The sequence below is a fragment of the Sminthopsis crassicaudata genome, chromosome 4 (assembly GCF_048593235.1).
Source record: "Sminthopsis crassicaudata isolate SCR6 chromosome 4, ASM4859323v1, whole genome shotgun sequence".
Taxonomy (NCBI): Eukaryota; Metazoa; Chordata; class Mammalia; order Dasyuromorphia; family Dasyuridae; genus Sminthopsis; species Sminthopsis crassicaudata.
The window spans coordinates 138544776-138562813 of NC_133620.1; the positions used below are offsets into that span (position 1 = coordinate 138544776).

Sequence of the window (18038 nt, forward strand, 5' to 3'; positions counted from 1 at the left end):
CATCATATCAAACTCTTTTGGTTTAGAAATGAGTCATCTGAAGCCCAATGAGATTAAATAATTTGCCTAAGGTTAAAAATGAAGTCAAAACTTGTTGATAGTAAATAAATTTCTTGTAGTACTGCTTATAAACTGATGTACTTCCTATTAACATCAGTTATCCAGTCTCAATTATCTTTTAGAAAAGGATATGTGTTAGGATTACAAGGTGATAACTCAGGTTGATTGGAGGACTTCAAAACTTGCAGGAATTATTGGCTTTTTGGCACATGAACTAATGGACAATGTCTGGGCAATTCTGTAGCTCAGAATTCGCACCTTTGGTTCAGGCCTTTGAAAGGAGTTTGCACCTTTGGACTTCTGCGGGGAGTTTACATGTTTAAAAGAGTTTGCACCTTTAAGAGGAGCAAGTTCATTGGTTGAAGTATTTCCTGCAGGCCCCGTTTAGTTCTCACTAGCCCAGTCTCTGTTAGGATAAAAGAGGAGGGCAGTCGACAGAAGGAGAGAGTCTGGCTGGGAGAATAAGTTGAAATGGCAGCCAGGAAGGATAACTTAGAGACGACCCGACCTTCACAGATATGTACTAATGTGGCTTAGTAAGAATCATTAGTGCAAAGACTTGTCCCCACCAAAAAATATTCTAGGACATATTATCTAACAAGTACACATAGATGCATATGGAGAATGAACATTAATTGAAAGAATAGTTGCATCCATGGAGTAAATGCATAGTTTCTGGTTACTGAAAGTTTTTTCTTCAGTCTTTAGGTAACTTCTTTTCTGAAGCTAGGGATCATACTCCTTGAAGCCACTTCTCACCCCATCCCCTCTTTGACTGTCTTTCTATATTTGTTTAAGTCTGGATTTGTTTGTCCTAGATTTGCCACATTATATGCAATGCAATATTGCCTCTCAGTTGCTGTTTCCTACTGGTCCAGTCTTTCTAATAATACAGTTTATTTATTTATTTTTGAAGGGGATGATGAAGTCTAAAACTCCCTTTGATCTTAGTTCTCCCCTTCATTATTGCTCTCTTATTTGGTTCTCTCAGGTGGCAAAAGGGTTTGCTACCTGAAGACATACTTCAGCATCTTGTTCTTCTCTACTCCTCTGAGTAATGGATGAACCAAGTCAGTGGCTCAAATTCCTGTTCTATTTAAAGTCCTCTAGGGACATAGCTTATTTAATTAGTTAGAGTTTTCCTTCTTTACTTATTAAAAGTGGTTTACACTTCATAAAGAGATTAGATGGTATACTCCATATTATTTACACATTTATAACTTCATCAGATATGATTATACTTATATTTAACATCTTGTATCCTAATAATTGGCTTGCACCATTATATTATACTCCATAATGAACATTTTTTATCCCCCAAATATCAAGTGGAATACTTTTGTAAAAGTGATTTGAGAAAGTTTAACATTGCCCTTTTCCAGTGCTTTACTAAGTGCCTTTTACTAAAAACTGTTTTAGGAAACATCTAACAGGCTGAGCTGAGAGCAATCCCTTGATTCCAGTTGGAGTCCAGTTCCTTGACTGGCTCAGAGGCACTATTGGCTCAGGCTATTCACAGCACTTCTTGGTCACCTGAGTACAAAACAATCATAAAGGTATCCAACTACTTTTTGATATTTGGCAGACAGAACACAATGGGCAACTCATCTGCAGATTAGCTAAATTAAGTAGGGAGCGTCCCTAACACACATCCTTATTGAACATTCTTTTCTTGCTATGGTTAAATATATCTTTTATAAATTATGGAATGGTGAGTATCTTATTTCATTCCAATATTGGACAAACTACCAGGGACTGGCTCACTCTAGGATGGTGTCACAATTCAACTTTTTTCATATCTTCAAATACAAGGTAGTACAACTTAATAAAAAGATAAAATTTTGCCTTGGTAACTACAAAAAAACTTTTCCAACCCAAATTTGCATAATAGCTCAAAAACTATTTCAAATGAAGAAGACCTTGTATACTCTATTTCAATAACTAGCTCAAATAGAAAGAGAAATGAACCTAGAAGGAATAAATTTTCATTTACACAGATTTCATTCACATAGATATGCCCCATGGAGTGTACTAACATTGCTAGTCTGTCTGAAACCTCTCCAAGTTTAGATTGCATAAGGTAGCACTATGGTTTTGATGAAGGTTTTAACAAGCCCATAACATTACTAACAGCGAATAGGGAAAGACAGTTTTGAAAATTAGGGAAGAGAAAAGGCTTATAGTCAGACTAATTGATAATATCTTAGGTAAAAATGGATATACATGTTACCAAATGATAATGCTAATGTTTACCTATATGATATGCACTTTGCATGGAATTACATATGTTCATTGATGCACTTGTCAATTGCTATATATTCAATGAGCTCCTATTTTGTTATTTTTTTCTACTGTATATGTTTATTTGCTTCTTTATTAGCACTATTCATGGATCATATAATTTGTTAACTAGGCTTAGTTGTGCTGTTAATTATGTATAAAAAATCTGGCAGTTTTGTATAACCTACCAATGTTTTTATTGCTTTGATTTTATTCACATATGAATAAGTATGTATTATTGAAACATATGCTTGTAATACTTTCTGCTCATGATTTAGATTTTTAGTTGCCAAAACAGCCTAAGTGATTCCGTAAATGATATAGATCTAGTGACTATATTATTAATGTATGTTTGGTATGAATTATATTTTAAGGGGATCATCTGAAATTATGGATTAATAATCCTTATTCTATTTTTATTGTAGCTTTTTATTTACAAGACATATGCATGGGTAATTTTTCAGCATTGACCCTTGCAAAACCTTCTGTTCCAACTTTTCCTCTCCTTTTCCCACCCCCTTTCTTAGATGGCAGGTAGACCAATACATGTTAACTAGGTTAAAGTATATGTTAAATGCAATATATGTGTGTGTGTATATATCTTGCTGCACAAGAAAAATCAGATAATCCTCATTCTATTAAATATTAATGCAATTTTATTTTTCTATTGTATAATTTTAGGTGTCAAGTGTAACTATAGACAATTTTGTAAGAAGTTGCAAAATTACAAACCCCAGAAGGAATGAAATAAAGATTTGAGAACTTATTAGCACCCTTTGATTTTTACAGAATGATAATTTCCTTTCAATTTAGACAGCAATTTGGGACCATTACAATCTTTGACTCAGAAGATAAGTCTGAGTCTTGCCTTGAGTCCCTAAAGACATACACATCCTGTAAAAAGCATACTTGTAAAAAGGGAAGGAGTGAAGATGGATAAACCACAGCAGTCCCCATCTTTGAATTTAGGAGTTGGGATGGAAAGATTCAGAGGTACAAGGGCAACAATTGAAAGGACAAATAGAAAAGAGAATTTGAAAGGAGAATTAACTGAAATAGAGAAGGGAGATAGCAAGGTGACATTAAGCTGTGTAAAAATCTAGAAATAGAAAATGTGAACTGAAGCTGTTGGTTTCATTCATATCTTCAAGGATCAAGGGAAAGTGCATTCTACTCTTTCCTCAATTTCCCTTTCCTATGCTGTTCAATATAGACACTTAAATATACCTAGCTGACTTCTTCTACCTTAATGTCTCCTGTAGCCTTTTCCCCTCAACTATAAAAAGGCTGGGGTGAGCTAGAATACAGAAAATTTTAAGTTACATCAGAAAACCAAAATTTGTTTTAATGTTAGTCATTTTCTTTCCTTAGGTTCTAAGTCATTGTGGTTGTATTAATACATTTTCATTTGATAGAAACCTCATAAAGCAACAAAAACTTCAAAGGAAGCTAAAGGATATTATATTCCCCCTAGGGTGCTAGCTGTTATATCAATAGCTAATTACATTTCCAACCACTCTGAAAAAAAGAAATAAAATAAGGTGGAAATAGAAAAAAACCTAGGTGATTTCAAGCTCTACTTCTTTACACAAGGGATGAGAAAACACTAAGAAAAAAAGTACCTTTACCAGCACTATCCATTAGTGTCACTTATAAATTATACATATATACTCCTAAACTACAAAGATAAAATAGAAAATCACAAAAAGAAAAAAATGGAAAAGATTTTCAAAAATTATTTTGACAATCTGTTTTCTTCAAAATGCAGTAGAACCACTATTCTTGGACCCTAATATTTCAATTCCAGATGTGCTTCTGGAAAAGGTAGAAATGGCATTAGAAAAAAATAAAAAAGGAAAAAGAAGCTGGATTAGATATAAAAAGAGGTCAGTTCTAGAAGTATCACAATTGTGTATTGAGAGAAATGTATCTGAGAAAAGGGAAGATACCAAAGGAATGAAAAAAATCTCAGAATTTATTAATATTGAAAAAGGGAATATAAAGAATTACCAAGCTACATGTCTACTTTCTATCACACAAAACATTGTATTATCTATATTTGAATGAATGGCATTTCTGATGAGAGTTTTGTAGGAAAAAAACAGGCTTTTTTGCAAGTGATATTTAACAATGGAACAAAACTAAGCAAAACATATGAGTTAGATGCAATTGCTCTTTTACATTGAAATGGGGACATTCTAAAATGGTATTACTCATGTCAAGGTAGGGAAGATGCAATGCCCCATTCTATATACCATAACAGAAATAGAAGGATAAAAAAATTCAGCTTAAAAGAGCACAGTGGCCTTCTTTACCTAGGAAGAAGATATAGCAGAACTTGCAAATGTTAGAAACAACATTTTTCAAAGCAACTAAAACAAAGAAGGTACATAACAGTTTTAAACATGTGCTAGTTATATAAGCTCCAAGACAATGGGGAAGAAAAGAAATCTAAGATTTTTTGTTTTAGTAAAGACATAATACAGGGAAGGAAAAAGGGAAGCTGCTACCTTAGCTAAATTAAAGGCTGTAGGCACATGAACAGTGAGAAAGAAAAGGAATGAAGTTCTAGTGCTATCTTTGAGGACACATTTAATATTTGTAAAGGAGTTACTATGAATATATGTATGACAACTTCAAGTTTTTTCCAAAAGTCCACAAATGATTGATGATAGAAGTGCCCAGATAAAGTCTAGAAAATTGCTCTGATTTAAAATAGCTTCACATCTCATTCAGTTGAGGAAAAAAACCTTCTGAAATGTTCTGATTTTCTTTTATCATCTCTGAGTGCTACCTGTTTAATCATAGGCTAGGTGTAGTAATGAAGGTTATTAATCACCAGTGCCAGATGGATGACCACAAATTGGGTATCTGGGGATAACAGTGCAGAGGAAAAAAGAAGAAAAAGAAATACTTGTTGCCAAGTATTAACCTACTAAACCATCAGCACTAAGGAGTCCAGTTTTCTATCATCTTTCTTATCTGAATTTAAGTAACTAGAAATAATGGTGGCATTTAAAATAGTGCTCTCTCTCTCTCGCTCTCTCTCTCTCTCTCTCTCTCTCTCTGTATATATATATATATATATATATATATATATATATATATATGTCACCTCATTTGAGCCTCACAACAATCTTGTGAGGTAAGACATAATAGTGATATGCCCAAGAAAATTCAGATAAATTGTGGTATTCCCAGGATTATGCCTCTTGAAAATTACTTAATCAAAATTCAAGTCCAGGACTTATAGAATTTTAAATTAATGTACATTTTCCATTATACCATACAATGTTTCAGTGGTGATGAGGTTGGTTTTGACAAAGGGGCCATCTCAACAGTACAGGATTCATTTAATGACTCTAGAGTTTTAGTTTAGTAATAAAGTCATCAGTATTGAGCTCCAATAATACATTTTCTTAAGCCATTCTATCCATATATAAGAAGGAATATTAGCAGTTTGTTGGCATAGTGGATAGAGTGCGTGGAGTCAGGGAGATGAGTTCCAATCCTATTTCCAACATTTAATAGATGTGGGAACTTGGACAAATTACTTAATTCTTCTAAACCTCAGCTTCCTTATCTGCAAAATATAGTGCTAATAATATCTAATTTAGGGCTGTTGTGAGATCAAATGAGATTTTTATATGCACAAGTATAAGTATATATATATATATATGTACACATATATATCTATAGCTATATAGACACTGACACTAACACTGACAAACCTTAAAGTGTTATATGAATGTTAGCTATTTTCTTCTCTTTTTTCTTTTACATGGCAAGGACCAATGAGAACAGAAAAGATTTTTACCTCTTAGACAGAAGGATCTAAAGAGAAAAATACAATTTTATCTGTGATAGCAATAATAATAATGCCAATAATATACAAATTTGAAGTTCTATCATAAATGAATATATCTATAAACATTTGCATTTACAATTGAATACATTCTCTTCTGCAGAAGGAAAAGAAATACGGCATCAGTATGGTGAGCAGGTTGGACTTAATGATGATCATCCCTAATGTTCTTTCAACTTTAAAATTCTATAATTCTATATGAATATAGCTATAGGAGTGCGATTAGCTTATGAAGACATCCTTCCAAGATTTTGGGAGATCCATGTCTTGAGATCAGTCAGAAAATGGTCTTGCATAACCAATTCTCATTTAACTCCCAGAGGAAATAATTGGAAAAGAGGTAGAAATTTATTTTTATCAGATCTATTCCCAGTAAGATATTTGGAAAGGGATGGAATAATATGGAGAACTGAGAGTATTCTAGGTGAAAAAGCACAAATAAAATTTTAAATTTAAAATACTATACAAAATACAAAGCAAGCACTTTTTCATTTTCACAAAAAGCAATGATGATGATCATCTCAAAACTATCCCCAAATAAGAATGAGGGTTTTTTTAATAGATTTTGTGCCACCTAATTTGAGACAGTTATTTCCTATATTCAAACCAGAGAAAAGATTACATTGCATTATAAATACTTTGAGGCCTGTGTGTTAAGTATAATTACCAAGTCATATTTAAATATGTAGTTCTGATGTAATTATGTGTGTTTACAGGTGACAGTTTTTTCTCATAATTTAAAAACCACACTCAGGTGTTGAATACTAAAGGAAGTTATAAAATTTGACAGTGTTACATTGAATATATTACTTTTTATCTAGACTCTAGAAGATTTAGAAAAAGGATAAGAAAAATAGACTTACTTGCTACATATTCATTTCCTTATAGGGAAAGCTACATTTTTATGGTCATGTGCAAGAAGGACTCTTGTAAGTAGTTGTACGGTAAAAATACTTGTAATTAAGATAAACTGCTAATTCTTTGAACAAAACTATATTTTCCCAAATGTTTCTCCAGAATGTAAACTTTTCATTTATATGTCAATGAAAACAATTATTTCTCATTGCTTCAAAACTAAAACTATATAGACTGATTTTTAATATGCAAAATGGAGACAAAGAAATTAGTGAAATAATAATTTTTTTGAGTTTAGTAAAAAAACTCTCTATTATCAATAGGTCAATAGATATTTGTTAAGAATCAATTAATAAGCATTTCCAAAAAAACTATATGCCAGTCACTGTGCTAAATTCTTAGGATAGAAAAGCAAAAACAGTCCTTCTCCTAAAGGAGCTAATATTTTAATAGGTGAGACAACATACAAACACCTATGTTTATACACATATTGTATATACCCATGACAGTGCTATATGAAAGAAAATATCAATAAAGCATTTTAATCAAATCTACATGTATAGTTGATGCATATTGAATATTTCATCATATATATGACAAATTGAAGTTGTTCTTACAAGGAAGTTAATAAGATTAATCAGGATTGAGAAAAAATAGTAGAGGTACTATGAAAAGAATGAACATATAAAGTTTAACAATATTTTAAGAGCTAAATAATAGTTCATTTATTCACTCAATATATGTTCATTAAACATCCAACATGTAGAGGAAAGTACTGTTTTAGGTGCTTTGCAGAATACAAAGATAAATGACAAAATCTTGCTTCTCAAGGATTTTATAGTGTGGGAGCAGAGTTTACAAATTATGACCATCACCACCACCACCACCACCAATCTGGGGCAGCATGGGATAAATGATTAAAATGAATAGTACAGAGATGTGCTAAAGTAGTTACTTTTCAAAATGAGCACACACTGTTACTCTGAATGCCATAGAAAGGGTAAGAGACATTGGTAGCAGCATGGTGTTATCTGCATTGTTAACATTTTCTCTATCACTTTCTTAAGTTTAGATAATACACAGAACAATAAATCAAACCCCTAAATGCAGTGTTTATTTACTTCTAAGGTACACCCATAATTTAACAATTGACTTTTGTAAACCTGTACAAACTAGCTCCCACCCACCCTGGATTAATTTAGCTTCTTTAAAGACTGAGAAGGTTTTGAATGGGCAGTGTGGAGTATAGAAGGTCAATTTCAGTAGAGAGAATGAAGTGAATTATAAATGTTGAGGTAAGAAAGCATGAGGTATACACAGGGAAATATGAGTAGATTAGTTCAGTTTATTTTATTTCAATGTACTCTATTTTAAAATAATTTCACATATGGAACTTTTGAGAAAATAATAATGATAACATTTCTTTATGTAGAACCTTTTTCTACAGAGCTCCAAATTTATTTAAAAGATTTCTTTCATTAAATATCATCCCCATTAAATATCTCAATGTCATTGTACAGTGATAAATTACTCCTCTAATGTTGGGGAAATTATTCCTGTGTCTATACGAAGTCAAGCAATGTGTTTGCATTTACTTTAATCATTTTAATGGTCTGTCTAAATCACAGGTAAAAATCATAATGGTCAGCTTAATAGTGTTGCCTAATATTCATATGGAGCTTCATTATATGTTTTTCAGTATGCTTTGAAGAAGTGTACATATCTTTATTATTCCGTGATTTATTTTGTAGAATGATTTCTGTACCTTCTGAAGGGAATAATGATTTAACATTTTATTCATTTAAGTTGTGTCATCTATATTCTTGGAATAGCTCAAGTAAATGAATTAGAAACAACTTGATGGTGATGCATTTAGTGGTATCTGTTTAACAACTGGGTCTCCAAGATACACTCCACCCCCAATACAAATAATGTATAGACACACCTCCCCCCACACACATTTGAAAGACCTTTAAATTATTAACAATTTCTCCACTTAAAAGTCTAGAGTATAAATCAAATTTTGATTTATAGTGTTTAATGATTTCTGGATGTAAATGTCCACACTACAAATTAAAATTCATTCTTTAGAGCTGGGAAGAAATGGTTTCAACAGAAACCTTTTTTTAAGGCATTTCAGAAACAATGTACTCAGATGGTTTTGTACTTCAGTCCAGAAAAAAAAAATAGAAAAGTCATCAGAGGCTTGAGTTGTCAAATAACAGGAAAGTTAATAAATAAATGGATTCATTTTGGGAAGGCAATTAATGCTCAAAATAAGTAGCAGAAGCTTAGTTGAAGTAATAATTGACATCTACGTTATAATGAGTGATTATAAATGATAGTAAGTTATTAACTGAAGGAATCTAAGAGATAACTTTGTCTGATGATCTTATTTTACAAAGAAAGAAGTTAAGGTAGATATTTCTCAAAATGTCTTCTATTTGCATAACAATAAACAGCCAAATCCTTAATTTATTTTTCAAGGCTTTTAAATATGCTACTCCTCTGTACCCCTCTGCCCAAGCTTTCTTCTTTATCTCCTTCCTCACATATACACCATGATCATGTAAAATAAGATAATTAAGCTTTGACAAGGCCTCAAGGCCTGCACTTTCCTGACACATCAAAATTTTATTATTTCAACTCTCTCTTTCTGAAAAGTCTTTCATCCATATCATCAATTGTCAAAAACCTATCTACAAAGTCCAATTTACATGTTATTTTCCCCAAATCCTAGATTTTGGAGTTTGCATGTCTTTGCATGCCCTATAATATTTCCTTCAAGTCATCTCAATTCTACTTTCTAAAATCAATTCCTCTAACACAGTTAAAAAAATTTAATGCAGTATTACATTCTGAGAGATATTATGGTTATTTGTGAGCTTATTTTAATCTACTAGGTTATAAAATCCTTGATGCCAATGTTGTCTTATTCATTTTTGTATCATTTGTAGAATTTTGCATAATTCTTTATTTTTCATATCTTACAGTAATAATCATTGAATAAAATGTAAGGCCAATAAAATTTGATGAATTGATATCAAAATAGTTGAGTTCATGATGAAATACCAAATTGTATGGCTTCTGGAGTAATCAGGATATTTTGAGGTTTAGATTTTCAAAATGAAAGTCATACATTGTTTAAATAAGTTGCATATATAAATATGCATGTGCATGAACACAATAAAAGAAGAGGGCATGGATATCACATGAATGTATATACTAATTATGTTTTATATCTTTATTTGAACTATTTGACATTGGTGCCATTAATACATGATGATGTCTATCTGAAATAGACAAAAAAAATCTCAGCTCAACTGAAATCCTCTGTAGCATTTGTTATGCAATATAAAACTTTTTAGGGTTAGAAATGTCATGATATTGAGACAAATATTTCGAATACTTTCCTAAGCTCTATAAAGATCATGATTAAAAATCATCCTCTCCATTTTTTCTCAGAATAAAATCCTCAGTTTTTGTAATTCATGCACATGACTTTTATGAAAAACTCTTTTAAAAGTGTTCTGCTTTGATAAATTCTATATTTTTGTGCATACATATATATGAATTTATATACACACATATATAAATGTATACATGCACACATATATACATACATTCACAATGATGAAAACAACTAAAGCAAAGTTAAATATCTGAGAAATTGAGACAGTGTAAATTCACATTTTGGTCCTTCAACTAGCTGAAATAGATAATTAATTCTTTAATTCTTGGCCATTTATGTTGTCCAAGTTAAATGAATAGCTTCTCCACTCTATTGACTACTATGACTTTCTTAGAAGCTATTTGTATTCAATCATAAATATTTCTTAAGTACCTACAATTGCAAGCCACTATATTATGGCCAGGGAATACAAAGTTAAAAATAGTACCCAAGTCTAGCCATTGAGGTATTTACAATCTATTTGTGTGTATGAGTGTGTGAGTGTGAGTATGTGTGTGTGTAAGGGGAGATAAGTACATGAATAATTGAGAGAATATAGTTGCTTTACTTATCTCTAAATGAACTGTAGTTATAGGTTTTGTCTCTTACTGATTTTATTCCTTTCATAAATGATTGTTAGGATTCTTTTTAGATTAATTAATAATGATTATTATCACAATAAAAGAAATATGTGGTAATTTATTCTAATCTTTAATCTTCAAAATATAACTGGAAAATTTGGGCTTTTAATAAACAAATTTAGAAAGTGTCTGCTTTCTTATTTTAATAATATATCTCTATCTAGTTCCTCTGTCTATAGATAAGCAATCAAATCTTTTGGGAAAAAAAATCACAGAATAGATGACCTTTTCCTGGGATATTAACATATGAGAATTATATTCTAGTGGGTTAATTGTTGTCATTAGCTAAGATGTGTCTGGACCTATGTCCATATTTAAAATGATTGTGGTAATAGCCAATGTTTTGCTTTGTTCTGATATGTTAGTTAGATTTTTTCTAGACAAATGAAGCATTTTCTAGAAGACATTATTTTGTCTGATCATTATGCTATTAAGCTTCACTTTCATAAAATTTAAATTTTAAAGATAAATTTCTAATGTTAAACATTAGATTCTGCTGTCAAGTCAGAGACTGAAATGTTTATATATTTTTGAAATAGTCTTCTTGCCTGTATTGATATGGTACCAGATCAGTTTTTCTCAACTTTGGTTTTATAGACCAATGTAGACCAGCAGCACCATCATTAATTTTTTAATAATCTGTAAAACTTTTACTACCCTAAGAACTTGAATGAACTTAAAAAGTTGAGTCATCCTCCACTTGTTCTCTGTTCTTTTCAAAAGCTAGTTTCCTCCCAACTCTGGATTTATCTTCTCTCTAGGTGCTTGTAGCCTCTATACCTTGTCCTCTAATAACTCTCTGAGGTTATGGATGATGGCATAGATTTATGGTAGTGAATTATGTTGGCCTGAAAATTGTTTGGATCAAGCAACCCTGAGTTGATGGTATTTTTGTGATGTTTCTTCTCTGAACATATGTTCTTTATTTTTGTGCAGGAGATGTGGTACATTTTTATTAAGTACTTCAAGAATAAGGAGTATCATGATACACTTTTTGATTTATGGTTTGTAATCACTTTGAGGACAGGAGTGGTATCTTTTATTTTGTTTCTTAAAAACATAACCTTATGTTTGTTTAATTAAGATCTTTGAAAAAAGAGTAGAAAGAAACTTTTGGGCTGGAAAGGACCCTAATGATCATCTAGCAAATCTTCTTTCTCTTATTTTAAAGTGGGGAAACTGAGACCTGCAGATTGGAAATGATAAGAGCACGATACAGTGGGAATTAATGATAAAGCTGGGATAATAGTCCAGGTCTTTTGATTCTGAGTCTAGTATTTTTTCCACTACATTCATTTTGGTCATAATGCATAATGTTGGGAATTTGAACACATATGAAAAAGGATACTACCACATTTCATCCTCACAGTCATTTGAGCTACATTTGTTCCTTTTGTTTTCTTTTTCTCAGAAGAATTCACTCAAATGTCCTGAGATGATCTAGTTACCCACAAACCAGAAGATGAGATACTAAGTCATTCTAAATTATTTATGCAATTAAAAATACTGCCAAAATCAACATTTCATCAAAAGAATGAAATACATAAACTACTTGTATTTTACTGAAAGAGATGTTATTTATTTATTCATTATTATTATTTTGGTGCTCATAACACTTCTACCACTCATTATCCTAGAGCTGGCTAAGCATCAGTAAAACATCTAAAGCTACATCTGCACACTCCCTTAATCATAGAGTCTGTATTTTTATTGTATCTACCTGTCAAAATGCTGGTTTTATCTCTCCTGCATAACAGCATCACCAGTGTGCTGTTGTTTTCTTATTGATTTATATACAGTGTTCCGTGATATTTTCTTGTAATTAACTATCAACATGTAAACATGTAATGTTTATTTTCAAAATTCATATTGCATTTCTTACTGCTGTCAGATATTTGTTTAATCCTATAAAATGTAATATTTAATCAAAATACTTGTAAACCTGTTCCCTTAAGTATCATTTGAATAAAACAAAAATATGTACCCTTGCAATTAAACTTCATTGTTGTTGAAAGTTTTTGTTTGGGGTGATCTTCCAAATGCTGTGTAGGGTATGTGTGGGAGAATTGAGCTCAATATCACTTTTTCAGCAAACTGTATACCTCTCTTGTTAGGCAACAAACATTCTGAGGTGATTCTGAGTAAAACAAACTTATCCAATTGACACTTTCATCCTCACAAACTAGAAAAAAGTTAACTTAGCTGTTTTACAGAGATTTCCTTCTCTGTGGATTTTATTTTTAGAATTTAAATGAAGTGAGAAGAGAGAAAGGAATGTTAAGAAAAGATCAGAGAGCCTCAAAAAAGAGGAAGATTTCATATTTGGGATAAAATAATTTCCTATATGTTCAGTTAACTGCTTTAAGATTTTCTCTGTTCAGTTCCTGTGATGCTTAAATGTATATAATTTCTTTCTACATCATCCCTACTTGTTGATCCTTATTGGTAATTCTATCATTTGGACAATAGTACATAGAAAGTGAACTGAGAATGGTATTATCAACCTAAGAGCAGTTCGGTGGTAGTAAGCTAAACAGTTATGTGCCTTTGTGCTAGTTACTTAGTCTCTATGTGCCTCAATTTCATCAATTGTAAAATAAACTCTAATGTCCTTTCCAAATCTAAAATCTTAAAATTCTATTCTCTTTCTTTGATTTAATTACTAAACATTTTTCATTTCTATTATTTGTAACTTGCATTTTTCATTAATGGAGATGCTAATAGTTTCTTGGTTCTTGTTGTTGATATGAAATTTTACTTTATAGTATGCAAAATTATTAGAATTATTTTAACTTTTTAAAAATGGATTCTCCTCTTGTTTCTTTTCATCATTCCATCTGTTGTTTGTATTACTTTCAATAGATGGTGCTCTTTTCTTGAAGACATTACTGCCATCTTATTCCTCTTTAAAAGATCAGAGAAATTAATTTTGTGCTTAGCCAATCATTAATTTTAAAATGTGCTATATAAGCAGAGAAAGGAGTATTATGTATAATTTCTGACACTGTGGGGATGATAGTGTTCTTTAATCACTTTTAAGTGATTAGAGACCCTCACTGAGGCAAATTATCATCTGTTAAAAATGTTAGAGCAATTATTAGAAATAAATCTTAAATGTCATACTCAGTACCAATACATACATGTAATATGGTAGAAACCCTTAAATCAGGAATTGGTATCCAAATGTTAATTTGAAAGAAATATTTAACATTAAATCTTTGCAAATGGTAAAATATTTTCATCATAAGGTCCTTCTTTTATCACTCCTCCCACTGACAGCACAATCTAAACAATGAATATACATATACACAAGATATGGACTACTCTCCCAGTAAATCTGGAGTTTTTCTATTTGAACAGGAAGTTGATAGGACATTATCTTAAGATGAGATTGAACAAATGCACTTAATTTTAAATGTGAAGTTTGTACTTTTCTCCATAGAAATGTTTCTGGCAGTTTAAGGAGCAGAAATTTGGCACTCATCTGTTACTTCTAAAAGGTTTCACGAAACTCTTTCAGAAACTCAAAAATAAAACAAACAGTTTTTAATCATATCACTGAAATCTACATAATATTTCTTTATGGCATGAGATTTTCATGCAGACTATTCCAGTATCCCGGCAGCTAGCTGCTAGCTGCCTATATCTCCAGCATCAATTATGTTCACAATATCACTCGAACATGCATGTCCACAACAGAAATAAATTTTTGAGATAAAGCTCTCTAAGACAAACTTTAATACCTTGTCTTCCATTGGTTTTAAGGGATGAGGTGCTATGGGTCACAATGGAAGGTTGACAACAGAATGGAATGTTGTGAGAAATGGCCATAGGAAAAATGATGAAGATACACGTACAGGATCACACTTTGAAAGTCTAAACCTCTCCTACTCTCCAATTAAGGAAGAACAACTAGAATTCAACTACTTTATCTTCAAGTCACTTTTCTCTCAGCTCAACAGCAACTCTTTCTGCTCCTATAGGACTCTGAGGGAGAAGACATAATTTTGGGCTATGCTTTTCAGTCACTGCTTGTCCTTTGCCAGTATACCTTCGACTTTCACAATATTTTAGTTCTCACGTAATTAGGCTGAGAAAAGTGAGCTTTCCTTTTTATAATTTATCGTCCCTCCCCCTCATTTGCTTTCTCCTACTTTCCCAGTGTATCTTCTTTCCTACCACCAAACTCACTTCCCTTTACATGTATCCCCTCTACCCCCCATTAACCTTTCTACTCTCTCTCCCGTAGGCTAATGAGATTGAGCGTCTCCAGCGTGCTCCTTTTCCTTCGAGGCCAGCGAACCCATCCCTTGGGCCAGTGACTGCTTTCTTACCTGATAATCACATACATGACCAGGAAGTTTCCAAAAAGCCCCACTACACACACGATTGAATAAAGGGCCATGATGGTGATGGCGGTGACCATGGAAGGACTTCCAGTCGGTGGACACAGGCTGCTGCTCCCGTCTCCCGACTCGGTGCGGTTGGGACCGCTGCATGGGTCGGACAGGTTACCATCCAAGCGGGACAAGTTCATCCATGCAGCGGATGGCGGTGTTGGGGAGCAACTGGAGGTGAGGGAGAGTGGGTCAGAGCAGCCACTGGAGTTGGCTGAAAAGGTACCGCTGTCCATAGTTCTGTCGGCGGTTTAGCAGTCCAAGTTCCCGAGGTAAAAGCCGCAGTTCTAGTCTCACCAGGCTGCTACTATCGCCGCCACTGCTCTTGCTGGTCTCTGAGAAATCCGATTGCAGCAGTGAGAAGAGAGCCAAGCTAAAGAAAAGGGGAGCTCTAAACGTCTGACATTATCTTCTGCTAGTAGCCCCCTCCCATGTCGTGCATACACCCTGAGGAGCAGATCAGGAACGGGGAGGGGGGTGAGGAGGGGTATGAGACTGGGTGAGGAGGAAGTAAAAGGAAAGAGGGTGGATTTTGCGCAAAGCCATCCAAGTAGTCTGTCTCCTCACTAGGCTCTCACATGTTTCTGAATAAGGTTACGTGTGTAAGTAAGCGGGTGGGTAGAGGAGGAAGGGAGAGAGGAGGGAGTGAGAGAAGAGAAAGAGACAGGGAGAGGGAAAGGGAAAGGGAGAGGGAGAGAAGAAGAGGAAGAAGAAGAGGGGGAGGAGGAGAAGAAGGAGGGGGGAGAGAGAGAGAGAGAGAGAGAGAGAGAGAGAGAGAGAGAGAGAGAGAGAGAGAGAGAGAGAGAGAGAGAGAGAGAGAGAGAGAGAGAGAGACTTAGATTATCCCAGTCTGGTGTTTTTCCACTTTTGAATATGGCATGAAAGACATAAAAGCATTGCATCACAGTTGCACCCCTAAACTACAACTCTACTCTTGCTATCTATTGCAAACTGGTGACACTCTGCTCTTCGATCTTAATTTCCTTTTCTCATCTCATTGCTTCCTCTCATAGCATATGAATAGAAAAAAGAAACTACCATTTAGTGTATTTAACTTAGACCCAAACCTACTTGAAAAATACAAGTCCTTGGATAAACAAAGAAAAAGCAGAGCAAGTTCAGCTGAGGTAATTATTTCACTCCTTCCCCTTTCTCAACTGTTCCTAGGAAATCGAGTTAATTTCCTCAATTGCTTTCTTTTCCAGTGTTAAGGGATAGAAACTAATAGGTAACAGTTCAAACCATATATAGTTTAGAAGTCATCCAGGAGGGGAGCAAATGTGGAATTGGTTAGAATAAGTATCCTCCAAATGTTATTTGCCAGGTAAAGACCTTCATTTGTCAATTTTTAACCACAAAAGAATATTATAGACTATCAAACCCCAGTTGGCTTGTTTGATATAGCATTTGTTTTCAATGAGAGATTTCCAATCTGCATTTAGAATGGTTGAACAATGGAATTTAAGACTTTCTTTCCTTGAAGAGTTATGGGAATTACCAATAACAAAAGATAAAGCAAAATCAACCACCAAAATAGAGCATAAAATAAAGGCAAATAGCTTTTAACCCCTTACATTCTGGAGGATATGTAAGAATTGTCTTAAAATTATTTGAAGGTAAACACCTTTATAGGCTAGAAGCATTTTTTTTTTTTTTGAGGAGAAACCTTCCATAGACCAAACATAAGGCAAAATAGTATAGTGCAAACATACCCAGAGAGGAAGTTAGGACATTTGTAAGTTCTAATTCTGTCATTAGCTAGCTTTGCTAGTTTTTCTCTTCTCTTATTCACATCAGAGACCCCTCATAACACTTGTAAGTCTGAAATTTTTGCATGTTGCTAAAAGCATCATTCTGTAATAGTGTAATATAAAAATATCATGGGAAGGAAATATTAAAAAGCAAAATACTGCAAGGAACATTTCAAGATTATCTAGGCTAGAGAATTGCTTTTAGGGAGAAAGTACCCATAGCTCCCATTTTGCAGAGTGAATTATTTCTGGGATATCTTCCCCCTTCCTCTAAGTCAATACCTAATCATATTTACTTTGGGGAAGACACTTATAAATCAACATGTGTGCATTTATTTTTAAATCAGGAGACCAATCCAGAAACAACCTTAATTTCCTGAATTCTTCCTCTGTTCAAGAGGAAAAATAAATTAAAAGTCATTTGTTATTGGTAGATACTTAACTGAATTTTAAGAGAAAAGAATTGCCTAGAAGTTGGTAAATTCAATTTTTAAATTATGTGCTTTGGAAAAAGGAAACTGTTAGCTGTTTGATACAATGATGTTAGGTTGTTTCTACCATTCACACATGATTTATTTATATTAACATATTCAAGTTGCATCTTATTTTAGACTACAAAATTCATATGGAATAATTTGTTAGAAAAAATTCTGAAAACTATTGAAAAAACCCATGCTTTATAATGACTTGGATTGAAAGAAATGTGTTAATGGAATTTTTAAAATTTTACTGTCATAT

The 18038-nt window shown here is 32.9% G+C and overlaps 1 protein-coding gene across 1 annotated transcript in view; it reads right to left on the reverse strand.

The window, feature by feature from the left end:
- OPRM1 (opioid receptor mu 1) overlaps nt 1-16178 on the reverse strand; it is a 52188-nt gene extending 36010 nt beyond the window's left edge. Inside the window, exon 1 of the mRNA XM_074309482.1 lies at nt 15487-16178. Within this exon, the coding sequence (XP_074165583.1) occupies nt 15487-15785 (299 nt within the window). The 5' untranslated portion in view covers nt 15786-16178. The remainder of the gene's footprint in view (nt 1-15486) is intronic.
- Between the last annotated feature and the right edge of the window lie 1860 nt (nt 16179-18038).